This window comes from Myotis daubentonii, chromosome 3 (genome assembly GCF_963259705.1).
Source record: "Myotis daubentonii chromosome 3, mMyoDau2.1, whole genome shotgun sequence".
Taxonomy (NCBI): Eukaryota; Metazoa; Chordata; class Mammalia; order Chiroptera; family Vespertilionidae; genus Myotis; species Myotis daubentonii.
The window spans coordinates 206,975,186-207,002,066 of record NC_081842.1 but is presented as its reverse complement, the minus strand read 5'-3'; the positions used below and the strand labels follow the sequence as shown (position 1 = coordinate 207,002,066).

The 26,881-nt window shown below is 55.4% G+C and overlaps 1 protein-coding gene and 1 long non-coding RNA gene across 10 annotated transcripts in view; both read right to left on the bottom strand.

The window, feature by feature from the left end:
- Window positions 1-26,881, bottom strand: part of HSPG2 (heparan sulfate proteoglycan 2) — a 100,794-nt gene that overhangs the window by 28,210 nt on the left and 45,703 nt on the right. For 7 of the 9 annotated variants that reach the window (XM_059690894.1, XM_059690893.1, XM_059690895.1 and 4 more), the window contains exons 14-47: window positions 24,770-24,933; window positions 24,087-24,266; window positions 23,789-23,985; window positions 23,548-23,695; window positions 22,721-22,848; window positions 22,317-22,403; window positions 22,171-22,229; window positions 21,927-21,994; window positions 20,933-21,073; window positions 20,640-20,816; window positions 20,270-20,449; window positions 20,031-20,149; window positions 19,273-19,384; window positions 18,994-19,107; window positions 18,724-18,851; window positions 18,252-18,338; window positions 17,730-17,779; window positions 17,316-17,410; window positions 16,868-17,008; window positions 16,296-16,487; window positions 10,719-10,811; window positions 10,300-10,380; window positions 9,849-10,079; window positions 8,342-8,455; window positions 7,177-7,304; window positions 6,952-7,038; window positions 5,169-5,227; window positions 4,808-4,975; window positions 4,549-4,659; window positions 1,936-2,036; window positions 1,657-1,837; window positions 768-893; window positions 482-634; window positions 262-404 (exon numbers count right to left, since the gene is read on the bottom strand). In XM_059690894.1, coding sequence (XP_059546877.1) covers window positions 262-404; window positions 482-634; window positions 768-893; window positions 1,657-1,837; window positions 1,936-2,036; window positions 4,549-4,659; window positions 4,808-4,975; window positions 5,169-5,227; window positions 6,952-7,038; window positions 7,177-7,304; window positions 8,342-8,455; window positions 9,849-10,079; window positions 10,300-10,380; window positions 10,719-10,811; window positions 16,296-16,487; window positions 16,868-17,008; window positions 17,316-17,410; window positions 17,730-17,779; window positions 18,252-18,338; window positions 18,724-18,851; window positions 18,994-19,107; window positions 19,273-19,384; window positions 20,031-20,149; window positions 20,270-20,449; window positions 20,640-20,816; window positions 20,933-21,073; window positions 21,927-21,994; window positions 22,171-22,229; window positions 22,317-22,403; window positions 22,721-22,848; window positions 23,548-23,695; window positions 23,789-23,985; window positions 24,087-24,266; window positions 24,770-24,933 — 4,343 coding nt within the window. The remainder of the gene's footprint in view (window positions 1-261; window positions 405-481; window positions 635-767; window positions 894-1,656; window positions 1,838-1,935; window positions 2,037-4,548; window positions 4,660-4,807; window positions 4,976-5,168; window positions 5,228-6,951; window positions 7,039-7,176; window positions 7,305-8,341; window positions 8,456-9,848; window positions 10,080-10,299; window positions 10,381-10,718; window positions 10,812-16,295; window positions 16,488-16,867; window positions 17,009-17,315; window positions 17,411-17,729; window positions 17,780-18,251; window positions 18,339-18,723; window positions 18,852-18,993; window positions 19,108-19,272; window positions 19,385-20,030; window positions 20,150-20,269; window positions 20,450-20,639; window positions 20,817-20,932; window positions 21,074-21,926; window positions 21,995-22,170; window positions 22,230-22,316; window positions 22,404-22,720; window positions 22,849-23,547; window positions 23,696-23,788; window positions 23,986-24,086; window positions 24,267-24,769; window positions 24,934-26,881) is intronic. The other 2 variants (XM_059690889.1, XM_059690896.1) reach the window with 1 other exon arrangement.
- Window positions 10,821-16,268, bottom strand: LOC132231566 (uncharacterized). The gene is made up of 4 exons (XR_009452079.1): window positions 14,923-16,268; window positions 14,266-14,367; window positions 13,523-13,732; window positions 10,821-13,096 (listed from the first exon to the last, which is right to left on the bottom strand). It is a non-coding gene; the product is annotated as an uncharacterized LOC132231566 (long non-coding RNA).

Below are 26,881 nucleotides of genomic sequence, written 5' to 3'. Positions count from 1 at the left end.
GAAGGGTCAGCTGCCTGAGTGGCTGTGGCAGCCTGGCAAGGGCTAGCCAGCGAGGGTAGGCAGAGGGGGGAAAGGTAGAGGCAAGCACAGCGCCAATATTAGAGCCCAGCTGGGCACCAAAGAGGCATGGAGCCAGGCCACCATCTTGGAAGTGATGAGAGCCTGAAGAGGCAGAGATGGGGTAGGAAGTACAGGTGGGAGGGGCAGATGGCAAATGCTGGGACTCTTGAGCCTGTGGGCCTGCCAAATGGATCTCCTCACCTGTGTGGGGAGGCTGCCCCCTTCCTTCCGCCAGGTGATGGTGGCACTGGGCACACCGGCAGCCCTGCAGTACAGCCTGACCGTGCGGCCTTCGTGCACTTGGGTCCTCTCTGGACTCACCTGGACCCTGGGCCCATTGCCCCCTGCAGACAGAGCCCTGTGAGAACACCTCTCTGGGCTGCCCATGTGCTCCCAGCCCACCCTCAGCCTGTCCCCTCACCATGCACATGGAGCATGGCCCTGGCCACATGTTGCCCGGCGCTACTGTGGGCATAGCACAGGTACTGGGCTTGGTCCGAGGGCTCCACAGCTGGCAGGCGCAGGATACCGCCATGGACTTGTGCCTTCTGAGGCAGCTGGCCACCAGGACCCCCTGATGTGGAGAAGTGGGTCAGCACCTGCTGAACGGGCATTGCTGCCCCCCTCCCGGCAGCCTAGAATGCTGCCCCAGGCCTCCCACATCCAGGAGAACCAGGCCCTGAATGTCATTCCTGCCACGGCCTCACCTGTCCACTCAAGGGTGGGCGTGGGGTGCCCCGTGGCGCTGCAGCGGAACTCGGCCAGCTGCCCGGGCTGCACTGTGAGCTGTGGTGGGTGGATAGACACCACGGGGGCAGATGGGGCGCCCGAGGCTGACGGGAGAAAGAACATGTGGTTGGGGGAAGTGTCTTCTGAGCTTCCAGGCTGCTCTCTTTGCTTCTACTCCAGCCCCTCAGGGCCATTTGTCCACAGAGCAGGCAGAGGGAGCTTTTGAAATGTCAATGGGGTCTGTTACTTGTGAATTTAAGGCCTATCTGTGGCTCCCTATTGCTCTTAGAATAAAATCCGAACTCCCTGCTGTGATCCGCCAAGTACTACACGTGCTCACCTCTGCCTGCATCTTCAAGCTGATCATCCCCCGCCCCTCCACAGCTCCAGCCACATTGGCCATGCTGTTCCTCATGCATCAACACGCTCCTGCTCCGGGACCTTTGCACGGGCTGCTTCCTCGGGCAAGAACACTCTCTGCCGGCTCTTTAAGTGGCTGAACACTTTCCCTTCCTTCAGGCCTCAGCTCAGATGCCACCTCCCCAGGGAGATCCCCCCTGACCACCCATGAAGAGTAGCTCACCCTTCTCCCACATCATCGCTCACTTTCCTATCACCATTTATTACTAACCCAGCGTGCATCACCCTGTGTAATTATCCTGCATGTTCGTCTGTTCCATGTTTATCCCCGCCCTCCTAGAACATGTAATGCAAGAGAGCAGAGCTCCTGTTTGACCTCCTTTGCTCTGTTTCTTCAGAGTCTAGGCCAGGACCTGGTATACACGGATGCTCAGAAACTGGCAACTGAACACTGGGCATTGGGGAAGGCCGGGGGTGGTGGGCCAGGCATGGGCATGAGCAGTATACCTTGCACATGCAGTGTGGCTGTGCCCTGGTCCATGGCGAACATGTTGGAGCCAGTGCATACGTAGGTGCCTGCGTCACTTGGCTGGGCATTGCGAATGGTCAGGATGCCATTGAAATCCATGGCTCGGTCTGGCAGTTTCCCATTGTGCAGGCGGGTCCACACCAGGGTGTAAGCCGGAGACTGCAGGTGGGGCAAGGGGATGGGGTGGGGGTTAGGGGTGGCGCTCGGAGACCCCAGAAGATAGAGTCTCCCCAGTGACCGCTCCATGCCTTGCCCACCTTGCTCTTGGCTGTGCAGATGAAGGTGACATCGGCTCCGGGGCGCACACTCTGGCTCCGCTGCTCCTCCACTGTCACCGTGATGGGCTTACTTGGAGCCTCTGCAGGGACGGGAGGCCCCCGTGAGTGGTGTGCGGCCAGGCCCCTGTCCTGTGGCCAGTTTCTCTCTCTCCATCATCTTGTCTGGGTGCCACTTGCTTCCCAGTCTAGCGTAGATTCCATTCCCTGGCACTTCCCACCCTCATCCATCCGAACCCCATTATCGTCTTCTTTCTGCTGGCACTGAGCAGGCAGCGGGCTGTGACGGGAGAACGTCACACCATGAGCCCGCTTGGCTCCAGTTCACGATCGCAGACCACAAATGAGCTCTGAACACTTCACACTTCACTCCAACTGGCCTTCTGGGTCTGGTTCAAGTTCCCATCCTCCCAAAATCATTTCCCACCTCCTCCCATCCTCTCCACCCTCCAGAACCCCTCTTCCTCTTCTGTAGCTAATGGCTTCAATTCACACTGGTTGAGGAAACAAATTGCTAGACGGGAATTTTCCCGTCTTTCCAAATCTACCCACCTCCCTCCTTCCTGGTCCCTGAGGAGCAAGCCCCCCTCCCCCCCCCCCCCCCCCCCGCGGCTTTCTGGGCGCTGGAGCCCCTCCCGGGACTTCCTCCCTCTGCTGTGTCCGCTCTGCCACGTCACTCTCCTCTCCCTCTCCACGGGATCATCCTCTCCGTAGACACATGTGTTCTAGCATATCCCATCTCTGGAAAGGCCCCCTTGACTCCATACTCGCCCCAGCTACCACCCCATTTCTTGGTCTCCCTGTAGAGCCAAGACTCGAAGGAATTGTCTATGCTCGTTGCCTTCCCATCCATTCTCTGCCTCACTCTAATCTAGTTCTACCCCTTCGCTCCACTGAAAACAGCTCTTGTCAAAGCATGCTCATCAGGGGTTATTTCTCTGCCACATCTCCCTTCCTCAGGGCATATGGCGAGGCGGAGCGCCCCCTCCTGGAAGCCTTCTCCCCTCTGGGCTTCCAACACGCACCTCCCCGCCCACCCCCCCTCCCCCTAGCTCACTGGCCTCACCTGCTCCAGTCTCTTGCTGTAAAAGAGACTCTCCAACTTGCCATGCTGAGGTTGGAGCTCCTTGTGGCTCTGTCCTCAAGCCACACTCTCCTTGGTAATTTCACCCTGTCCCATAGCTTTAAACACCACCCCTAGCCCTAGCCAGTTGGGCTCAGTGGTTAGAGCACTGGTCTGAAGACTGAAGGGTCCCAGGTTTGATTCTGGTCAAGGGCATGTACCTCGTTTGCAGGCTTGATCCCCAGCCCCGATCGAGGTGCGTGCAGGAGGCAACCAACTGATGTGTCTCTCCCACATCAATGTTTCTCTCTCTGTGTTTCTCCCTCTCCCTTCCACTCTAAGAATCAATGGAAAAATATCTCAGGTAAAGATTTAAAATATATATATATATATATATATATATATATATATATATCTCACCCCTATGCCAACACCCCCCAAATTCATTTCTCTGGCTGGGGTCTCCTTCCTGAGTTGCAGGCTCACATACCCAATGCCTGCCAGATGTACCCACTTAGATGTTTCCCCAACATCTCAAACTTGGGGTTCCCCCTGGCTTGTTTGTAGCAGGTGCTGCCAGTGCCCTGCCTAGTCCCCTCACCCTGTTCCTTCAGTGTCGCCAGGTCTGACTGCTGCCAGCCACTGCACTTCCTCACACAGGGCTTTCTCCGGTCACCAGAGACCACCGTGCCTGCCCAGGAGGGGGGCGAATGCAGGGGAACTGGTGCTTCTACAACAGGCCCCAGCTGATGGCTGATAGGAGCTGGTAGTTACAGACCCCAGCACCCTCGATCCTGGGGTGGGGTGACTCCTAGGTGCATGCTTTACCCTAGAGCAGTGGTTCTCAACCTTCCTAAAGCCACGACCCTTTAGTACAGTTCCTCATGTTGTGGTGATCCCCAATTTCATTGTTACAAATTGAACATAATTAAAGCATAGTGAGTAATCACAAAAACAATATGTAATTATATATGTGTTTTCTGATGGTCTTAGGCGACCCCCGTGAAAGGGTTGTTTGACCCCCAAAGGGGTCGCGACCCACAGGTTGAGACCCTAGCGCTTCCCAGAGTTCCCTTGGCTGCATTAAAAAACTGCTCACAGTGGTAACTTGCTCAATAACACACCTGTTGCTGGCTGCCTTCTCTTCCCTGTCTTTATCCATCTACTAAATAAACTACTAACATGCAAATCATTGTCTCAGTCTCTGCTTTTGGGGGAGCCCAAATGAAGAACCCTCCTATCGAGCCTCTCTCATCGCAGTAAATGGCACCCCATTTGCCCGCTGCTGGAAACCACATGGCTAGGCATCATCCCAGACGTTTCTCTCTCCCTCAGCGACCACAATCAAGTCCGGCCATCTTTGCTCTAAAGCCAGTTCTTAACTCCATCACCTCTCTCCATCTCCATGGCCAGTGGCCCTGTCCAGGCAACCACCATGCCCTCTGGGAGATGAATGTGTCAGCTGCCTGGGTCTGCAGCCTCAGCCCAGCCCAGGGCAGGCCGTCCTGGGGACGAGAGAAGGAGGAACTCACCAGTGACCAGCAGTTCTCCGCGACTGGTATTGGCATGATGATGATTACGACAGGTGCAAATGTAGACCCCAGAATCAGAGGGCTGGACGCTGGGGAAGTGGAGCTCGGAGCCTGGTGGGGAACAGATGGGAACTCGTCGATGCAGATGCACCCTCCTCCCATCACCCAGCCCTGTGGAAGGGCAGGACCCCAGCAGGGCCGAGACAGGCCAGTGCCTCCCCGCCCACTGGGTGGTTCATGGGGTTGGGGCCATGGGTACCTTGATGTCGCTGCTGGGTGCTACTGGGCAAGGGCCGCCCATCCTCACGAGACCAGTAGAAGTAGTGGGGTGGGCTCCCACTGACTTGGCACCTCAGGGAGTGGGGGCCACCTTGGGGTACTACGCTCCGAGTCGGTTGCACCTGGACCACCAGTGGGGCTTGGTCTGCTGGTAGGGGGAGGGGAGGACAGGAGAGGCCGTTCAGGTAGGAGGCCGAGCATATGGCACTATCTCAGGATCTACTTTTCCAAAGACTGGCCTGCCCTACTCCTGGTCCTGTCCCCCAGACCTAGCACCTCTCAAACTCCCTAGGCTCCCTGACTTGCCCATCACCCCAACCAGGGGCCATGGTCCCACTTACTCTGTGGCAGGCATCGGCCCCCTCGCACATTGGGGTTCCCCACGTAACCTGGGGCGCACCTGTAGGGGAGGAACAACGACCAATTCTGTCAGCTCCCAGGGCACCCAGTGCCTCATGGTAGACTTGGGGAGCTGGCTGCCCAGTGTGGGCTGCGAAGGCTCAGTGCTCTGGAAGGATTTCAGACACCAAAGAGGCCTCAACACAGTGCCTTGGTGAACTGAGAAAGGGGAGGGCAAGGGGATATCAGCAAGTTAGGTGTGGGGGTGGTAAAGCCTTTATTGTCCAGGAAGACATTCATTCAATTAACGTTTATTAAACAACTATTATGCTAGGTTATGGAAATACAACAGTGAACACAAAGTTCTCGCTCTTACGGAACTTACTTATTGGGAAACCAACATGAAAACTACATAATGGTGCAGCCACTGTGGAAAACAGTATGGCGTTTCCTCAAAAAATTAAAAATGGAACTGCCATTTGACCCAGTAATACCACTTCTAGGAATATATCCCAAGAAACCAGAAACACCAATCAGAAAGGATATATGCACCCCTATGTTCATAGCAGCACAATTTACAATGGCTAAGATTTGGAAACAGCCTAAATGCCCATCAGCAGATGAGTGGATTAGAAAATTGTGGTACATCTATACAATGGAATACTACGCTGCTTTAAAAAAGGAATTCTTACCATTTGCAAAAGCATGGGTGGAACTGGAGAGCATTAAGCTAAGTGAAATAAGCCAGGAAGTGAAAGGAAAATACCACATGATCTCACTCATTTGTGGAATATAAAGAATATTATAAACTAATGAACAAAAATAGATACAGAGGCAAAGAAGCATCGAACAGACTGTCAAACTACAGTGGGAAGGCAGGGGAGGGTGGGGGGGGGGCGTAAGAGACCAACCGAAGGACTTGTATGCATGCATGTAAGCATAACCAATAGATGCAAGACACTGGGGAGGAGCGGTGAGGGCATGTGCCGGGGGGTAGGGGAGGCCGGGGGGAGGTCAACGGGGGAAAAAAAGGAGACATATATACTACTATTTGTAATACTTTAAACAATAAAAGTAAATAAATGAAAGGAAGGAAGGAAGGAAGGAAGGAAGGAAGGAAGGAAGGAAGGAAGAGAGAAAACTATATAAAATGAGAATGAGGAACATGTATTGGGGGCTGTGAGTGCATAGACCCAGCCCTGAGAATGAGGCTTCCCAGAGAATGGGGCTTCTGAGCTGTTATGTTCCCTGGGAGCTGTTATATTCTCTTCAGGCTACCTATCAACGTTTGTAATTATATATTTGTATGATCACTTTTTTGCTGTTTTCTCACCCATTACAGGTGGTAGACTACACAGGACTGGGATGGAATCTGTTTTGTTTAGCACTGCATCTCCAACACCTTCACACACTACACATCACATAGTAGGTGCTCAATAAAAATGTGCTGAATGAATGAATGAATGAATGAAGCTGAGCCTTGAAGGCTAAACAGGAGTTAGCCAAAAGGGGAAAGTTTGAGGGTGAAGAATGTTCCATGAAAAGGAAATAGCTCGTGCAAAGGCCTGAACATCAAGCAGTCACCAAGTTCAGCCCAACCAGAGCAGAGTTAGGTGTTGGGAGTGGATGAGACTGAAGCGTGACAAGGCTACCCAAGGGCAACAGGGAATCAAGGGAGGGACATGATCCTGGTGGAGAACTTTCTTAGCAGCACCCTATCTAGGGCTCTCACCTAGGAATTTACCATAGACCCGCTCCCTTCACCCTTCCTGTTTGCAAACTTACTGCTCACAGTACTGGCCAGTGTAGCCAGGCTCACAGGCTGTGCAGCGGTACCCACCAGCTCCCTGGCTCTCACACGTACGGGAGAACCTGGGACAGAGGAGGCAAAGGTCAGGCCATGGGATGCCCACCTCCCACCCTGCTCCCTTCACTCTGGCCTAAAAGCCAGTGCAGTGCCCTCTACCCCCAGTGGGAGTTCTTCCTTGGGCCTTGAGCAAGGGCACCCACATGTTCTCCGGGTTGGTCAGTGGGCAGGCACAGGGCTGGCAGTCCTCCGGTGTTCCGGCCGTGGCATCTCCATAGTAGCCAGGTGCACACAGCTCGCAGAACTCCCCAGCGGCATTGTGCTGGCATTGCTGTGAGGTACAAAGACGTCAGCCACTCACCTTTTGGCAGAATTTACCAAAAGCCTTACAATTTTGGAATCCTTTGATCTGGAAATACCATGTTTGTGAATTTATCTTAAAGACTGTTTAGCTCAGTGGTGTTTATAGAAGCAAAATGCTGGAAATAAACCTAAAAATCCATGAAGAGAGAACTAAAAACAACACCCACCCAAATATCTAACAAAGGATGATGTTGATTACATTTCTTACATTTTCTCCCTACACACCTGTAATATCACAGGAAAAGTAGAGGGGTACACCTGGGTGTGTGGGGAAAGAGTTTTAAAAATAGATACTTTATTATAAATACATGTGGGTTAACAGTCTTCTCCAAAGAGATTCGTGTTTGTTTGATTAATGTACCATGTTCTTTGCTCTGTCAACCACCCAACCCTGACCCTTTACTGCAGGGAGGCTAACACACCCCACTCTGAAATGTTCAGGTATAAAAAAGTACTTAATGATACGGAAAGATGTTCATGACCTTTTAAGTGAAAAAAGGTCACTAAACACATCCTGTGTTCATTTGGAAAACACTCTCTCTAAGAATCAATGGAAAAATATCCTCAGGTGAGGATTAACCAAAAAATCTGTAATAATAAAAGTGTAATATGCTAATTAGACCAGACGGCCGAACAGCAGAACAACCATATGGATGACCTTCCGGACAAAGCTGGGACTGCGAGGCAGACTCCACAGCTGCAAGGGATGAGGCAGCCTTGGTGGCTGCGAGGTCCAAGCCCCTTGCACGAACTTCGGGCCTCTAGTAAATAAATAAAGATGGATGCTATTCCATAGTTCTGACTACCCCACCATGCCTGCTGCTGCTTGGTGATCAGACCTGCTGGCCTAGGTGCTTTGTCCCACAGGCCATGCCCCATGACCTTTGCCCCTGGACCTAGGCCAATCTTACCAAGCCCACCCCCTCGCTATCCCACAGCGAGCCCTGGTACCCCACCCCAGGCCCAGCCAAGCTGACCCCTGCCCTGGCCCTGCTTGCATCTTACCGAGCAGGCCCCAGTCTCTGGGTGGCACAGGTCCGAGTGGCCATTGCATTCACACAGCTCACAGTGGCCGAGGTAGAGCCCACTCCCAGTGCGTGTGTAGCCCGGGGCGCAGTCCTGGGCAGGGAGAGAGGAAGGTTAGTCTCCATCTCCAGTGCAGTCTCATCCAAAGCCAGGAGACCCAGAACCCCACACCCTCCATCCCTTCCCAAGACTCTCACTGGCTCTGGGAGGGAAAATCCCAGGCCCAGCCCTCCACCCCCTCGCCCTCTCTCAGCCGCCCTCTTCCACGTCTTCGTCTTCACTTTACACTCCAAAGCTGGATGTTGTCCGAGCCCATCCTGGCATCGCCCGCCACTTAAATTTACTGAAATAATAGTTCATCCTGAATGCAGAGCCCATATGCACCCCTAGGACTCTGTTCCTGAAAATTCTCCTGGCAGGGTCTTTATTGAAAAAACGTAACCCTCGATGGAAAAAGCGGGTTCAGGAGAGGAGTTGGAATGAGCCCTTGAAGAGCTGCACAGCCATTTGCACATTCACTAAATAAAGTGACGGAGGCTGCACACATACAACCAAGGATGTTTTTACTCATTCTCGGTGAGTAGTCATGGGTTCTGAAAACAACGAACTGCTGTTCAACACCCCTTCTTTGAAATCTCTCCAGGCCCTCCCTCTCTCCCCGACCATTTCAAAGGCATGTTTATAAATCTGTTTTTGCTTCACTGCAGAAAACGTGCACCAAGGATTCTGCTTTCCCCAGGGGTTCGCCTTCAAAATGTGTTAAATCTTATCATTCCAAGGGACCTGAAGTTCATGTACTTGGGTTTGAAAGCTCTTGTGGCCACAGTCAAGGTGCACAGATGTAAAACTGCAGAAATGTGGACTTCCCACGGTGGGGTTCCCGAGTGGGTGGGGGGCTGTTCCCACGGTGGACCACTCCACTGCCCTTCCTCCCAATAGGACTCCCCGTCTTTCCCTCTGCCCCATCCGTCTCATTCACCATTGGCAGAGGGATTTTCCCGGGGCCCAGCTCCCATGGGTAGCCTTGTCCCAGGCCTAAGGAAGTTCCCACACCCAGCCCGGCTTTCCAGGGGCGACCCTTCTGCATCGCAAGCTATGTCCCCACACATTCCTCTGAGCTTCTGCCTTCCTGCCTAGAACCCTATCCCCTCCCCGCGGTTCCTCCTCTCTCTGAGACTCTTCCTCGCTCTGCTTTGGGCTAGAGTCTCTGCATGGGCTGCCTGTCTCTGGTGGGCACCCTGAGAGCACGCGCTGGGTCTTAACCTCCGGAGAGGGTAGCTGTGTGCCCTCATAAGCCATTCGCCCTTCAGTGCCTCTGTTTTTAAAAAACCTGTTAAAAGGGGATAATTACACATTTCCAGGGCTGTTGGGAAGAATAAACGAGACATTGCAGAGCACATTAAAGTTACGACTCGTCAAATGCCAGTTGACCAGCTTGCTGACCCAGCTGCGCCAGAGTAGCGGAGTCTGGACTTGCCATGCTCACCTGGCAGGACAAGCCCACATAGCCTGGGGGGCAGCGGCATTCCTCCACCTCCAGAGCTGGGGGTCCCCTCGAGGGTCCCGGCTGGGCCACCTCCAGGCTGACCCCGCTGATGCTGGCCGCCAGGGGCACCGAGGAGAACGTGGCCCGGACCAGAAGCTCATCCAGGTCAGCCAGCGCCATCAGGAGGTGCTCGCGTGTGGCTGGCTGCCCGTCAGGCCGGCGCCAGAATTCCTGGGTGGGGGGACGATAGCATGTGTGGGTGAAGGGGGTTAGGCTCTGTGTGCTGCTTCTGCAGCAACTCGCCCCCCAACTCCTGCCTTCCAGGCACTGGAGGAGGACTCCGAGGTGAGGATGGGGGAGTGAGCAGCAGGGTGGCTGGCGTCAAAGCCAGGCTCCAAAGCAAGGGTGGGGGTGTGGGGGAGTCGGACACTGGGTGGCCGGTGCCCCTTACCTCTCGGAAAACAATCTCATAGCTCTTCCTCTCGGAGCCCTGCAGTGCTGGCTGGGAGGCCACCAGCATGATGTTGTTGCCCTGGGAGACACCAGTGGGATTTGGAGGGGAATGAGGGGCTCTTGGGAACAGTGGAGTCTTCCACCAGTTCCAGACTCTGTACCACCAGCCTCCCACACTCCAATCTCCCAGGCTCATGTGCCCAAAGGAATCTGGCACATGCCCACTGCCCCCTTCTCCCGGCAGCTGGGCCTCTGCCTGGGTAGTGTGCAGCCAGATGTTGAGGTGGGAGCATGGGCTTACCCCCTCCCCCCAGCCCGTGCCAGGCCAGCTGAGTGCTGGACTGAAAGAACAGAAGAAGCAATGAGGGTGCTCCCTGGCCTCCCCTCAGCCCACCCGGTATGGAATCGGGGGCTCACCATGATCTGGATGTCAGGGTCAGAGAGCGAGCTGCCCTGCGCCCCGGCTGTGTAGGACAGGGTGTACCGCAGCTTCCCGCCATAGGCCGCCACCTGCAAGAGGCAAGCCCTGCAGTCACAGCCTGATTGCCCTCCCCAGGTGAGGGGGCAAAACCTCTCAAGGCGCTTTTGTACCTGTGCTGTCTCACCCCACCACCCAAACAGAGGCCGGTCACTAGGCCTGGCCTGTGCCTGCCTAGGAGACAGGCCATCACTCAGTTCCTTCACAGCCTGAGCCGGCGGCAATGACCCTGAGCAGCCTCTTTTCTGCTTCCGGGGCTCCCCATTTCCAAGTGCCCGATAATCACACCAAACATGCTCCAAGTCCCTGTCCATCAGAAGGAACGACCCACAATGCAGAGAGGAGTAAGGACAGTGACCACCCAGGGGAGGCTGCAAAAGGTTCCAAGTTCTTAGCCAGGGGGATGGGGCTGAGGGTGGCTCCTCAGAGGTCTCGTCTCCTGGGCAGGTGGGTTTTGTTTGCTCAGAATCCATTTCCCCGCTTTTGGCAAACTGCAGCCTTGGTTTCCTTTAAAAGAAACTATGTCCTATATGCAGGCCATGTAGTTTGAAGAAAGACATGAGCCAGGCCCAGCCAATCTGCACATTCCATCACTCCCCCTCTCCACTCCATCAGATGTGGACACGTCAACCTGGCACATCTGCTCTTTCTACTGGAACAGAGAAACGTCCTTTACCAGCCATTCTGGAAGCCAGAGGAGGACACCAACTGAGATAAAGTCCTAATGAACCCCTGGATCCAGCCATGCCTGATACCAGACACCCTTGGACTCTGGAGTTACCTGAGCCAATAGATTCCTTTCTTTGTTGCCGACAAGACAGCTGGACTTAGGTTTTCTATGGCTCACAATGAAACAGCCCTTAGGTCTGCCACCGAAGGCTTTCATGTGGGCAGCCAGAGCCTCAGCTCCGCCCCACAGGACTTCCCTTTCTGTCCTTTGCCACCAGGACAGATGTTCAAACCAATCCCACAGTGCATCAAGCCTAGCCCATTTGTTCATTTGTTTGTTCATTCAGCTGTGAGCATTTATTAAATGTCTATGGACGACATGCCAGAACTGGGCTACACGGGCCCCGAGATGTTCTCCACAAGCTCAGGGTAAGGTAAGAAGTTTAGGGCCATCACCAGATAACCACGAAACAACTAGTTTTCTGTTTGCTTTGGATGCCACAGGTCACGTAAAATACTGCACTCAGCACAGCGCCTGCGACACCCAGCCCCAGGGCTGCCAGCCCTGTCATGTCCAGCTCCACCTGTGGCTTCAGCAGAGCTTCCCCATCCGCATTCTCCTGGGCCAGACTTTCTTGTCTGCTGCTCTGTGTGTTATTTTATTACAAATTATGTGTATTCTTTAGAACAGCGGTCGCCAGCCGGTGGTCCGTGGACCACTGGTGGTCTGTGAGGTCCGAAAGGTTGGCGACCTCTGCGTTAGAAGACTCTAAGTCATTTCGGAATAAGATGGAGGTAATGCCAAGATAACACTAATGCTAATAACAGTGCTGCTGGTGCTGATAACAGGCAGGATAATCAGACTGACAGTGCGCGCTGCGAGGCCAGGGTCTTCACTCATCTACAATACAGCGCACAGTGAGTGCTTAATCAATGCTTCTTGAATGAACGAATGTAGTGCCAAGAGCTAGTTCAGTGACGCAGGGTAAATGGAGCCTAAAGGAGGGGTGTCTACTTCCTGAGGCTCCCTCTAAGGCAGTGGTTCTCAACCTTCCTAATGCCGCGACCCTTTAATACAGTTCCTCATGTTGTGGTGACCCCGACCATAAAATTATTTTCGTTGCTACTTCATAACTGTAATTTTGCTACTGTTATGAATCGTCATGTAAATATCTGATATACAGGATGTATTTTCACCGTTACAAATTGAGCATAATTAAAGCATAGTGATTAACCACAAAAACAATATGTAATTATATATGTGTTTTCCGATGGTCTTAGGCGACCCCTGTGAAAGGGTCGTTCGACCCCCAAAGGGGTCATGACCCACAGGTTGAGGACCGCTGTGCAAGACAGCCCCTCTGCCAGGGGCCTGTGGCCACTGAAGAGCAAGTGCTGAGCTGGGTGTAGTCTCAGCTACTCTGACCTAAACGTGGAACGCCAGACGAGTCCCTTGCCCTCTCTGGGCCTTGGTCTACCCATTTGATCATGAAGGGCTTTGACAAAGGGCCTTCTGACATTTCAGGATTCGATGACACCCTGAACCCTCCCAACTCCTTGTTACCTTGTTCCCCAGGAAGGCTCGGGGCAGCTGCCAATAATAGAGGCTTTCCGGAAGTAGAGAGAAGCTTTCGTAGGAGAGAGAGAACTAGGACAGAAGGACAGGCAGTGAGAGCTGAGGGAGCAGGTGCGGGGCACGAGGGCCGAGGGACAGAGCCCTGCACCCCGCCGCCCAGGTTCCAGCCCTGCTTTTGGAAAACCTGCTTCCCCTGTCTGGACCGAATACCCCAACTGCTCTCGCTGGGCGTGGTTTGGGTCTGTGTCTCCTGTGGACCCCAAGGTGACAGACACAGCACACCAGAAAACATTTTTAAATTTAATGGCAGTCTTAAAGTGTACTTAAAAATGTATAGTTAGCATAACTGAGTTGTTCCATGATTAATTTAAAGGAAAATCTGAACTAAATACTAGTCCAGGCAGTGTGTGGAAACGCCAGAAATTGTAAAGTTGGTTCAGAACCAATGTCTAGAAAACATGGTGTGTGTGGGTCTTTGGTGGGTGCCTTGGCACATACCTGCGAGCCTATGGAAGACAGAGGAGCAGAGGAGGCGGAGGAGGAGGAGGAGGAAGAGGAGGAAGAGGAGAAGGAGGACGGAACTGCTCGCAGAGCAGCTGCAGGCTGGGGACGGGGCAGGAGCCCGGGGGCAGGGGGGTGAGGTTGGGCAGCAAAGCTGGAAAGGAGCTGCCAGATCTCAGCGTCCATCCTCCTCTGGGCCTCGTCCACCTGAGGGACCAGGAGAGGGAGGACAGAGGAAGGAGCAGAGAGGGACAGAAAGGATGTCATGAGGCTTTGCCCTCCCGCAGGCCGTGCCAGGCCCAGCCAGCCACCTGCTTCTCTTCTATCTGTTCACAACTGCTGATGCCTGACGCTCTGGCCCTTGTACCCGCCACCCTCTTGCTCCTCATGAGCCTAATGGGGCTAGTCCAGGACGGGCTCAGGTGCCTATGGGTTGTGGCTATGGAGAGAAGCACATATAGAGGGTACCTGGCAAGAGAGGGGCAGACCTAGAGGCACCTGTGGGAAGGAGGCGCTCCTTGGGCCTCACTCTCCATGCGTACCCACGGTGCCAGGCCAAGCCATTCATGGCTCTGGAATGTGTCCCAAGGACAACACTGGGGTGGGCTGGGCAACAGGCTGGGGCCTGGTCTGGCATGGGGAAAATGACCCAGGAAGGCCAGGGCCTCAGCTTGAGGCTCTGCTTGGACTAGGCTCTCTGGGGCCCCTGACACAGCCTGTTCAGGCCAGGCCCTGGTTACCTGTGAGAGCTGCTGCGCCCGGCCCCTGCCCTCTGGGGGTCCTGGGATCCTCCCAGTTGTCACAGCTACCCGCAACTGCTCCTCTGAGAGGGACGTGCGGTTCTGATGGGTAGAGGGCGTAGGCCAGCTCAGACCTCCCGGGACCTAGAGCTGGAGGCCTGGGGAGTGTCCTCTCCCGGTGGATATCATGGCCAGAAAGGCTCACACTGACTGGGGAGAAAGACGCATGCTCCCCTCTCCAGGCTGGCACACAGGGGTTAACTCCAGGCTGCTAGAGGGAGGTACGCACACAGAGGGTTAATGGAGGCTGCTGGGGAGGCAGTGCTGGGATAACCTGGGGGCCAGGTATAGTCATGTGGTTTTTAGCACTGAGTTAGTTTCCCTGCCACTAGGCCGCCACTCTGGCCACCAGATGGTTGGCACCAGAACTGGACCACACAGCAGATAAGGCACACCCACCTCCTGACTCTAACTCCTAGCATCGCAGGGGCTTGGGCACAACAGTGCCACGACCGGGTAGCCAACAGGCACTACCTGGGTTCATGCAGACCCACAATGCCTTGGGGCATCTCCCCATGCAGGGCTGAGGGCATCCAAAAACACACCATGCCCATGTCACATCAACTTCACACCACTCAGATCACATCACGGGCCTACCTGGTGAGCCCGGCGCAACCGCGCAAAATATGCCTCCCTCTGCGGGGCACAGGGAGACACCAGGAGAGGAGTCAGAGAGAGAGAGAGAGAGAGAGAGAGAGGTCTAGGAACTATAGGCTAGGCCAGGGGAGGAGGAACCCGAGAAGGAAGAAGAGACTAGAAGGCAGACAGCCCTGGGAGGAGGCTGGGATACTTGGGTCTGTCCAAGGAACAAGGTCAGGACAGCTCGAGATTCCACCTCCTCAGCGTCCCTCACCTTCCTGGGGCCCTGGGTGAGAGGACATGTCTGCCTGAACACCAGCCTCAGCCAGCAGGGGGCTCCCGGACCAGGACCCCCTTTCTCTGGGTGCCACCCAATGACCATGACGACTCAAGGAACGCATTTGGGCAAGCTGCCCTGGATCCTCCCCTAAGACCCTGCACCCCACAGGACCACCATCACCACCCACTAGACCTGTGGTTGGCAAACTGTGGCTTGCGAGCCACATGCGGCTCTTTGGCTCCTTGAGTGTGGCTCTTCCCAAGCCTTAGGAGTACCCTAATTAAGTTAATAACAGTGTACCTACCTATATAGTTTAAGTTTAAAAAAGTTGGCTCTCAAAAGAAATTCCAATCGTTGTACTGTTGATATTTGGCTCTGTTGACTAATGAGTTTGCCGACCACTGCACTAGACCATGACTCCGGAGTAGCAAAGACATGCTTGTCTCTGACTAGTGTAGTTAAGGAGGGCCTCGGACCTGGGTGTGAATCCCAGCATGGTCACCTTCTGGCTATGGGAGCTCAGGCCAGCTGCCTAACCTCTCACCCGAGTTTCCTCCCCGATGAAATAGCGCAGTCGTAGTACATAGCTCATACAGCTGTGATTTGTGATATATAAATAAGTGCCTGGAACAGTGCTGAGCATGGAGTAAGAGCTCAATAAATATGACCTACAATAAGAATTATTATTATGCCCAACACCAAGCACAGAGCCATCGGCACAGGTGAATTTTCAGTGAGCAAATGAACAAAACTGAAACTGTGTCTTATTTGTCCATGTGTTTCGTCCAGGACCTAATTGCATGAAAGCTAACAATCATCAACAGACGAGCACTTACTATGTGCCAAGCACGATCTCCAATCCTCCCAGCCACCCTGGAGCTGAGGGTTATCAAAAGGCAGCCAGCTGGTAATTGGTAAGGTCTAGAGACTGAGGCCTATCCAACCCTAAGGCCTGTGCACTTAACCACAATGTGGCTGACACCTGCCTGCTGGCCCAGACTGCTCTGAGGTCAAATAGCATCTGAGTCCCCACTGGCCCCAAGGCTCAGCAGAGGCCTGGCCCAAAGATGACGATCAGGGAGGGCCTGCCAGCCCCTGCTGCATGTCATACCTTGTCTCCCTGGTATGTCTCCGGCAGCTGCCAGTAGAAGGAATCGTGACCGAGTTGGGCGAAGTTGCCAAAAGAGAGCTGGGTGCCCTCAGGCACGGGTTCCACGGTGAAGCCTCCTGTCAGGCGGCTGTTCCGCTGCGGATTCACCAGGGCAAAGCCTTGGAAGTCCCCGGGGGCAAAGTGGGTGGAGATCTAGAAGCAGGAGGGTGAGTGTCAGCCTGCGTACTGGGGCTGGCACCTTGGTGAGGGAGGGGCATGGGAGGGCTTGAGGGAAGGTAACAGGGATGGTTGAGATCAGGGCCGAGACAGAAACAATGGGCGAATGGGGAGGACAAATGGGGAAAGGAGGGGATTGGGCCCAGTGCTGACAAAGCAATTATGGGGTCATGGGGAGTATTAGGGCAGGGCGAGTGTTGCTGGGATCTGTACTGACACGGCAATAATGGGGGCATGGGCATAGGTGTCCTCATCGACAGTGGGGATGCCACTGGGCCAGGGTTCTGATTTGCCCATGACGAGTCAGGGAGAGGCAGGTGGCAGGCCCCAGAGCAGGGGTGGGCACAGGCTCTTACCAGGTGGCGGGTGTAGGAGGAGCTGGCGCACTGCTGGCTGATGCCCATGCAGAAGCAGGGCAGGCAGCCGTCGGGGTTGCTGGCGTTTAGGTAGAAGTAGTGGGGCTGGCAGTGGCTGCAGGTGAGGCCTTCCACCCGGGCCTGGGAGGATGGATGAAAAGGTGGGTGCAGGGAGCTAGGCTGGGTCTCTTGCACCTCCAGCCACCCTTGAGCCCAGTCTTCCCAGCCATTTCCAGCAATTCTCGGAGCCCTTTTGGCCCCATACCCAGGCCTCAGATCCCATCAGCTGCTGCCTGACTTCCCACCAGTCTTGGAGCCGTGGGGCAGAGAGCAGCCCTCTGAGGGTAGGTGGCCAGGGCACAGCAACGGTCCCGAGGGTACAGTGAGAAGGCCTGGTAACCACTGTGGCTGCAGGTCAGGCCTCATAAAGGGCTGGGTTTCGACTAACCTTGCACTGGCACTGGCCAGCAGCGTCACACTGGCTGCTGATGCTGCCCTGGGGGTCGCAGGCACAGCCAATTGGCTCTGGCATTTGGCCGTCTCCTGCAGTGGAGGGAAGCCACAGCTGGAATCCCAAACCCGCTACCAAGCACTCCCATTTCCACCACCCCCGGCCATCTAACTCTCCACCAAGATAGGGAGCGTTTATTTCCGAACCACGGGTAGGCCTTCTACACATTCACAGCAGCCCTCTGGCACGGGGGTGCCTTTAACTAATCCCCACGTTACAGGCCAAGAAGCTGAGGCTCAGAAAGGGAAAGTCACTTGCCCCAGGTGGAAGGAGAACAAAGGCTCTGTCCTAACTTCACCCCTGGGGCAGGCTGGGTAGCCCAACCCTACAGGCTTCCCCAGCCATACTCACTTCGGCATGGCTGGCCCTGGCGGGGATTGCCATAGTAACCTGGGGCACACCTATGGAGAGAGAAAGCACTAGATGAATGGAGGCAGAACTACAGATCCCGGGGAGCCTGCTGTGAGTCAGGGATCAATGACCTCACAGCGCTGGAAGAACCAATCGGCCTAACTCACCCATTTTACAGCTGGGAGAAGGGCAGGCGGGTGGCCTAGGCCACGGAGCCAGTGTAGTTAGCATGCTCAGGCCTCAAACCTATGCCCTTCACAAGAATGAGGGGTTTTCTGGGAAGACTCTGGCCAGGGTGGGTCAGGGATGTTGGGGCTGGAGGTGAACTGCAGATCTCCGAGGACCTCAAATGGCAGGCTTAAGGCTGAGGCTCTCCGGGAAGGGAGCTGATCACCTTCTGGGGGCTTGTGTACGATGAGTGGGAGGCTTCTGGTCCCTCCAGGTCAGGGGGACTGGGCCCAGCCTGACTCCAGGGGCAGCCCCTCCTGCATGCCACCCACCCTGCCAGTCTACCCGCCTCACCTCTCACAGTGACGCCCACTGTGGCCTGGGGAGCATGAATCACAGGTCGGGTGGCCGTCTGTGTCCAGAAAGCAAGTGTGGGTGGCCCTGAGAGTGTGGGGGCAAATTCCCAGTTAAAGGTCAGCAGCTTTTACTTCAGGACTAGGGTGTGGGGGGGGGGGGAGGGGGGGGAAAGGAGGGGCATGCGCACTAACATATTCCAAGTGCCAGGCACTTTACTAAGAGCTCCATCTGCATCATCTCATTCAGTTCTTACACAGGAAACAATGGAGTACGTCATGATCCCCATTTCACAGATGAGGAGGTTGAGGCCCCGAAAGGGAACGTGTTATCACATCTTAAAACGACACACTGAGGAAGATGTAAGGCCAGGATTGAACCACTGCCTTTCAGGAGGGCCTGGGAGGAAGGGAGTGGGGAGGGGGCGGCGGACATTTCGGGAAGGGCAGGTACAGGCAGGGGTTGGACGCACTGGCCAGCAGAGGGGACCCCGTAGCAAGGGCACGGCTGGCAATCACGTGGTGTCCCTTGTTGGGCATCCCCGTAGTATCCCGGCTGGCACTGCTCACACCGAGGGCCCTCTGTGTGGTGCTGGCAACCCTGAAGGGGCAGAGCATGGTTAGGGATGAGCCCCCAGAGGCCACAAGCCCAGGCCTCAGATCCCATCAGCTGCTGCTACTTCCTGCCTGGCCACTTCCCCCTCCTGTGTCCCTCCTGGGGTAGGAAGAAGGGTGAAACTCACCTGGCAGTCGCCTGTTTCGGGCTCACAGACCTCCGTGTGGCCATGGCAGCTGCAGCGTTCACAGGTGCCCAGGTAGAGCCCGCTAGGCGTGCGTGTGTAGCCGGTGTCACAGTCCTGGGGGCAGGAAGATGGCAGTGGGAGGAGTTTCCTCGGCAGGACCCATTCTGAGCAGAGACCACTGGGTGGCGAGGCTGGGGTGGGCTTGGGGCGGGGGAAAGAGCTAAAGGGGAGCACCATGAAAGGAGCTGGCTGGACAGGTGTGTGGGGCCCAGGGCTCACCTGGCAGGAGGGGCCACGGTACCCAGCGGGGCAGGTGCACTGCTCCACTTCCAGTGCAGGGTCCTGGCCAGTGTCCTCAGGCACAGCCACGTCCATGCTGATGCCAGAGATCCTGGGTGTGACAAAACCCTCTGAATGAGCACTCGCTCTGCGCCAGGCATCTCTGGAATCCTACAGGCGACTAACTCATTCATCCTCCCAACAGCTCTGTCATGATGCTACTGGGCCCCATCCAGGTCCCTAACTAGGCGTCCATCCCCAGCTGCTGCAAGGACTGTGGCGAGTGGCTTGCACCTGCAACTGTCTCCAGAGAACGCACCGTCCTCGCCCGGAGTGGTCACACCACCCTGGGGTGACCGATGACAGACTGACCCAGGCACAAAAGCTCCTTTGCCTCAAAGCAGGATGACCCTGAAGGGCTCCACCGGGATGAAGCAGGGGCTCCACCTGAAACTACTTCCTGCCTGGCCACTTCCCTCTCCTGTGTCCCTCTCTCCCTCCTCCCCACAGGTTCCGCCTGTGAATCATGTGCACCCCAATACCCATCTCAGGCTTTGCTTCTAGGGAACCTGACCTGAGACAAGCCCTGTGAGGGAGGCACTGTTATAATCTCCATTTTACAGATGGGAAAATAAGGCACAAGACGTCCACACCGCCTGCAGGAGTAGAGCTGGCAGTCTGGCGGCAACGCATCACACGGCTGAGAATGGAACCGCCTGCGCAAGCCCCCTCCGTCCCCCTGCCCCGTTCCCAGACACCTGCTCTCAGCTGGCCGCTGGCTGTAGGATGCCTGGATCAGGAGAGTATCAATGCCCGCCAGTGCCATCAGCAGATGCTCCCGTGTGGCCGGCTGCCCATCAGGCCGCTGCCATGCTTGCTGCCAAGGCAAGGATACATGTGTTACAACCCCTGACATCCTGGGATACTGACACCCCTGAGTGGCAGAAGCAGGGGCCTGCCTCCTCCTCCAGAAGGCTCCTGGGACGCTGTTGCTCACCTCCCGGAAGGGCACAGTGAAGGTGCTGGGCTGGCCAGGGCTAGGCTCCCGGGAGGAGTGATGCTCCAAGACGATGCCATTGCCTTGCAGTACCACCAATGGCTGCCGGTGCAGGGGCAGGGAGCCAGGCTGGGGCTGCTGGGTCACTGTGAAGCGCAGCTCTCCTCCATAGGAGGTCACCTGGGGCACAGGGCGAACAGGCGCTCAGCTGCGGTCCCGAGTCGGACTGGCCACTGCTCCAGCCTCCCACTGCTCCCACCACCTTTTCCACCTCTTCCCCCAAGGCACTGCAACACTCCTGCGCCCGAGCCTTTGCCTGTGCTATTCTTGCTGCCTGGAATTCCCTTTCTTTTCCCGTTCCCCTGCCTACCTTGTCCCCCTGGAAACAGGAAGGGAGGTTCCAGAAGTGGGGTCCAGATAGGAGGCTGTGGAAGGAGGAGAAGACCAGTTCCCCAGGCGAGGGGGATGAGATGCCCATGCTGGTGGTGTGGGTGCCCGCAGCGTTGGTCAGGCTGAACTGACTGGGTGCCTCGGAGGCCCCATGCACCTGGGAGAGGAGAAGAGGCCAAGGTGGAGCTGTGGCCTGGGACTGGTGCTGAGTCCACCCAGCCCTGGGCTTGGCGGTCCCGCCTGTTTGCCCACCCGCCCGCCTCGGGTAGATACCTGGGCGCGGCTCCAAGAGGAGCTGGTGCACTGGCGACTGACGCCCATGCAGAAGCACTTCAGGCAGCCCTCGGGGTTGCGGGCACTCAGGTGGAAAGAACCAGTGATACACTCATTGCAGAGACGCCCCACCACGTTGTTCTGCAAGCACAGAGCTGGGAGCTGCAGGATGGCCCGCGGGAGGGGCTGCCTGGAGCTTCCGGCCAAGTCGGCCCACATTCAGATGGGCACCCAAGGCCAGGGGGAGCCAGGGAAAGAGCACATGTATGAAGAGTCGAAACCATGTGAACAATAATTTCACTTAAAGGGGGCTTGTGCAACCAATCATTTTCCCCTTTTCTCTTCAGTTGCTAGGCGTGGGGCTCACAAATACATTTAGATTTAAAATATAGCAGGTTGGTTACAATAATTACTGCTACCGTTTATGGAGTGGTTCATGCACTTTGCTGGTTGCTGTTCAACCATCATCTCATTTAACTCCTCTAAGTACCTTGAGAGGCACGTGATATCTCCATGCTTCACATGAGGAAACGGAGGCTCAGGGATGCAAAATGACTTACACAAAGTCACTTGGTTTGCTAATCCACTCTGGGATTTAAGGTTGGGGTGCTCAACTCCAAAATCTGTTCAGTTCTTTTTTCCAGTGACACTCTTAATGCAAATGGCTTCCCTCCTCTGAGCTTCTATTTCCTCACCTGTAAATTGGCAATGCTAATACCTTCATCACCGTGTCCATGAGAGAATTAAAGTATGGCTGAAGCAAAGATACAGTACAGATACAATGGGTGTACAATGAATGACTAGCAGAGGACTTGGGACCTGAACCTGGGTCACCTGACTCCCCAACCACCTCTCATGAGGTGAAAAACCTGCCAGCCAGACCCATCAGCCTCTGGCTAGGCCACCATCCACCAGCCAAGGAGCTATGGAGAGTACGCGTCCTCCTTTCTCCCTCTCCCAGGTCCTTGGGGTGTGATAGGGGAGGCATGCATACCTTACAGCGGCAGGCCTCCCTGGAGGTCTCTGAGGTGCCTCGCTCATCACAGCGTACAATTTCCTGGCCTGGAGGCACAAAGTGGGTGTTGGCAGGGTAGGAAGAAATGACATAGACATAGTCTGGGCAGACGGGGGACAGAGTGGGACACTCCTCAAGGATCATGGGGTTTATGCTAGGGTCCAGGACTGGGGCCTGGTGGGCAGCCAGGGGGGAGGCCAGGGGAGGTGGCTATGATACTCACTGGTGGGCTTGCACTTCCCGCCTGGCTGGATGGGGTTGCCCGTATATCCAGGGGCACAGCTGGGGGAGAGAGCGGGTCGTGAGTGGCACTTCCATGCCCCCTCCCCATCCAACCCGCTTCCCCTAGCCCCCACCAGCCTCTTTTACCTCTCACAGCGGCGGCCTGTGTAGCCTGGGGCGCAGGCATCACACGTGGCTTGGCCATCTGTGTCCAGGAAGCAGGTATCTGAGAATCTATGGGGATCAAGTGGAGAGGACATGGGACAGGCTACAGAGATGGGCCAGGCCTTACAGTCTCACGTGGGGAAATGACCACTGTTCACACAGACACAGTCATAATGTCATCTCTCTTCCCACCTGTTCTTATCTGCAACCTCATAACAACACCTGGAAGGCAGATGGCCCACAGAGGTCAAGGGGCATAGAACAACTTAGCGGCCAGGTTAGGATTTGAACCCAGGCCTCCCAGCTCTTTGCCCAGAGTATGCCCCTAGCTTGTTACACTGCCCGCTCACCCAGACATACCCGCCCCATCCCGAGCTGGGTCCTACCTGCGGGAAGCATCAATGTACGGGCAAGGGCAGGGCCGGCAGGCCGTAGCCGTGCCCTTTGTGGCATCCCCAAAGAAGCCGGCCTTGCATTTGTTGCACTGTGGCCCCTCGGTGTTGTGCTGGCAATTCTGGGAGGAAGGGAAGGGAGTGGCTCAGACTCTATAGAGCATCCCTCTGCCCGCAATGTGGGGCCACACTGAGCCAGGTGGGCTCCACCAGGGGGCCTCTGAGGCTGCCTGGCCCCGCCTCCCCCATCATGCTGAAATTACTCCACAGCTCTGCAGGCAGGGAAGCATCCAGCTGCATCCTGATGAGGAGCTCATCGCCTCACATGGCAGCTAAACATCTGCTTTCCGCTGACCTAAACCTGCCTCCCTCTTCTAACCTGTACCCACTGGCCAGGTCTGCCCTCTGGAGTCCGTTCCTTCTACCCTTGATAGCTTAAAAATATATTTTTATAGATTTCAAAGAGAAAGGGAAAGGGAGAGAAAGATAGAAACATCAATGATGAGAGAGAATCATTGATCGGCTGCCCCCTGCACCTCCCCTACTAGGGATTGAGCCTGCAGCCCAGGCATGTGCCCTGACTGGGAATCAAACCAGGGACCTCCTGGTTCATAGATTAATGCTCAACCACTGAGCATGCCAGCCAGGCTCCAGCGTTGGTTTGACCAGGGTGGGAGAAAGCAGGACTTTCACTTCCTTCATCTGAACATTGTATCTCTATTAATGCGTCCAGAGATCACAGTAGCTTGTCTGGTGGCCATGACCCCTGTCTTTGTCCCCTGCCCCTACCCAGCATCCAAGTGCCAGCTGGCACTACTCACCAGGCAGTGGCCATACACAGGGTCGCAATAGGTGGCATGGCCATTGCAGTTGCAGCCAGAGCAGGTACCCAGGTAGGGCCCTCCAGGCACCCGGGTAAAGTGGGCATCGCAGCTCTCGCAGGATAAGCCAGAATAGCCAACAGGGCACCTGTGGGGAAAGGACCAAGACAGTGGCTGCAGGAACTGTGAGGTCCTGCTGTTTCTCTCCTATCCCTGCCAGGGTCCCTGCTGGGTCAGGCACCTGCACTCCTCTACGCTGTGGGCACGGCCGTGGCTGGTGGCGTAGGTGACCGTGGTATCCATGGCGATGTCGCTCAGCCCCACGCTGGCCATCTTGGCATTGTACACTGTCTGGATGAGCACAGCCTCCAGGCTCTGCAGTACCTGCATCATCTCCGCCCGCTGCACTGGCTGGCCAGACTCGTGGACCCAGTGCTCCTGGGTGCAGACAGAGGTGTGGGTGCGGAGAGGTCACCCGTCAGCGCCTGCCCAGCCTGCACCCTCTTACCCGCAGCCCTGAGGGCTCAGGCACCACCCACCTCAGAGAACTGGACTTGGCGCTGGTTCAGAGCACCAGGTTGGGTGGGTGTGTGGCCTCGAGAGAGTAGGCGATATCCGGCACCCACAAGGACCACATCCGGCCGCTGCACTGGCTCCAGCGTGCCTCGTGCCAGCTCATATCGTATCTTGTAGCGCAGCGAGCCGCCGTAGGAGTCCACCTGGCCACGACAGAGCCAATCAGGGCAGGGCAGCCATGGATATGCTTGATGCCCACTGTGTGCTCAGTCATCCCACTCCCCCCCACTCTGCAACCTGGTGCTGTGTGCCTGGCATGGAGCTGGGCACAGGGAGCAGAGACGAGAGCGACCTGGGCTCTGCCTTTGGGGTGCGCAATCCAATGTGGCGAGGGATATGCTAATTCTATGCAAGAGATGCCCAGGGAGACCTGAGGAGGGGCCCTTATCTCAGTCCTGGTGTGGAGGTGGTCCAGGAGGGTTTTCTGAAGGCTGAGTCGGCGGGCATCCCTCCTGACTTGAGAGGGGCGGGCAGGATGAAGGGCTGCTGTCCACAGGGGCTGAGCTGGGGCACGACCACACCTTTCCCCACAGCTGAGTCTTCCCTGCTGCCCACTAGCTTCAGAAGGAGGAAAGCCCAGGCAGGTTCTGGGCACGCGAGGAGGGGCTTCGCCCCCTTCTTATCCAGGTGGCAGCTGGGCCCTCACCTTGTTGCCCAGGAACTGCTCGGGCAGAGCCCAGAAAGAGTCGTGGACCAGGAAGCGCCGGGACAGGTCGACCAGCTGGAACTCCTGCAGGGCAGTGTCGATCTGCAGCTGGGTGGTGGACAGGGGTGGCATGCTGGGCTGCGAGGGCATCAGCACTTTCACGCCTGTGGGTGGCAAGAGGGAGGGCTTGAGGGCCATAGCATGTGACTGCCCCGGACACCATCTTAAAAGGTGGGAAAGTTCTGGGAGAAATCTGACTTAGAGAGAACTTCAGTCTCTTTCCCAAAGTAAAAAAAAAAAAAAAAGGCAGTTTCTTTCTCTTCCTGAAGCTTTGGCGCAACATTTCCCGCAGCATGCTCTGGGGAGAGCCAGTGCGGTAGAATGATGGTTGGGGACTATTTGGGAACCACGGGGTCAAAGAAAGGCCAAAGGGATTCTTCGCCACAGGACTTCTCAGAGCCTTTGCCTTGCCAACAGGTCCAGGCACTGTAAGGGTTGGAACAGCCCTCAGGAGGGCAGTAAAGAGCTACACGGGGCTAAAGAACAGGCACCCAAGTCCTGGTTCCGCCACCCTCCAGATAAGAGTCTGGGCAAAGGCCTCAGTTTTCCCATGTGTAAAATGGGGTAATAGTGGCTTGCCTGAAAGGGTTATTAGGAAGATAAAATGAGCAGACTGATATAAAATGCTTAAAACAAAGTGTGACGCAGAGGAAGTGCTCAAAAAACAGCTCGCTGTTATTACTGCTGTTGGATGGTTGGCTGTTGCGGCTCTAACTGCAACAGGTCATCTAATCTAACCCTCTCCTACACACACAGGAATTCTCTCCAGCCCTCTAAGGTAGCACCAACCATCCAAGAGAACATTCTGTGATGATGGAAATACCCTCTATCTGTACTTCCCAATATGCTGGCAACTACCCACATGTGGCTAGAGTGACGGAGGATCTGAATTAATTTATTTAGATTTAAATAGCTACAGGTGGCTAGTGACTACCACACTGGACAGCTCTAAGGGATGGGGAGCTCATTACTTCCAAAGGCAGTCCCTCCCAAGTCTGGACGTGACTCTCAGACAGTTCTTTACCCTGCTTCTGTATCTGTCTACATCTGCAATAGCTTTTCCCCTTGACCCTAAATGTGCCCCAGCCACCATGAGGAGCCCAGCACCTCCCCCAAGACCAGGCTACACTGCCCCACGCCTGCCTCCCTCCCTCCCTCCCTCTGGCCCTCCCTCCCGGGATGTTTTTAGGCTCTCCGCCATCCTGGTCACCATCCACGTTCAGGCCACCTACTCACTCTGGAATTCCCTACCCACCTTGACCATCCTGATTCCAATCAGACAGATCTCTAAAACAGCTGTGTGACCCCCACCCCTCCGCCCCCCGCCACACAACCTCTAAGACAGTGGTTCTCAACCTTCTGGCCCTTTAAATACAATTCCTCATGTTGTGACCCAACCATAAAATTATTTTCATTGCTACTTCATAACTGTAACGTTGCTACTGTTATGAATCGTAATGTAAATATCTGATATGCAGGATGGTCTTAGGCGACCCCTGTGAAAGGGTCGTTCGACTGCCAAAGGGGTCGCGACCCACAGGTTGAGAACCGCTGCTCTAAGAGCTTCAAGGTCCTCATCTGAGAACAGTATCAACAGCCGCAACCTTGCCAGGACTATTAGCCACCCAACGACTGTGTGAGTCAAACCACAGTGCCAATCGAGTGCTTGTGAAATGGTGCCCATGGCCATTATTGGTCTAAATATACCAGGGGAACAACTTTGGGAGGTGATTACATTTGATAAGTCACTGAGGTTCCTCAACCAACAAAGGGACGTAATAGGCAACATCTGTGGAGTGCTTACTGTGTGAGGCCCTAAGCCTTCCACTTGCACTTAACCTTCTGTGCTGGAGGTAATGAGATGAAGGGCTGGCTGATGTCAGGTGCTAAATGACAAAGCTGGGACTTGAACCCAGGTCTGTCTGATGTCTGGGCCCATGCCATTCTGCCTCTCAAAGCAAGAGAACTGAGCCCAGCTGCCTGCCTTTATGTTTGGGAAAACAGGCCCAGAGAAGCCAAGAGACTTGGCCAAAGTCACACAGGCAGTACTTT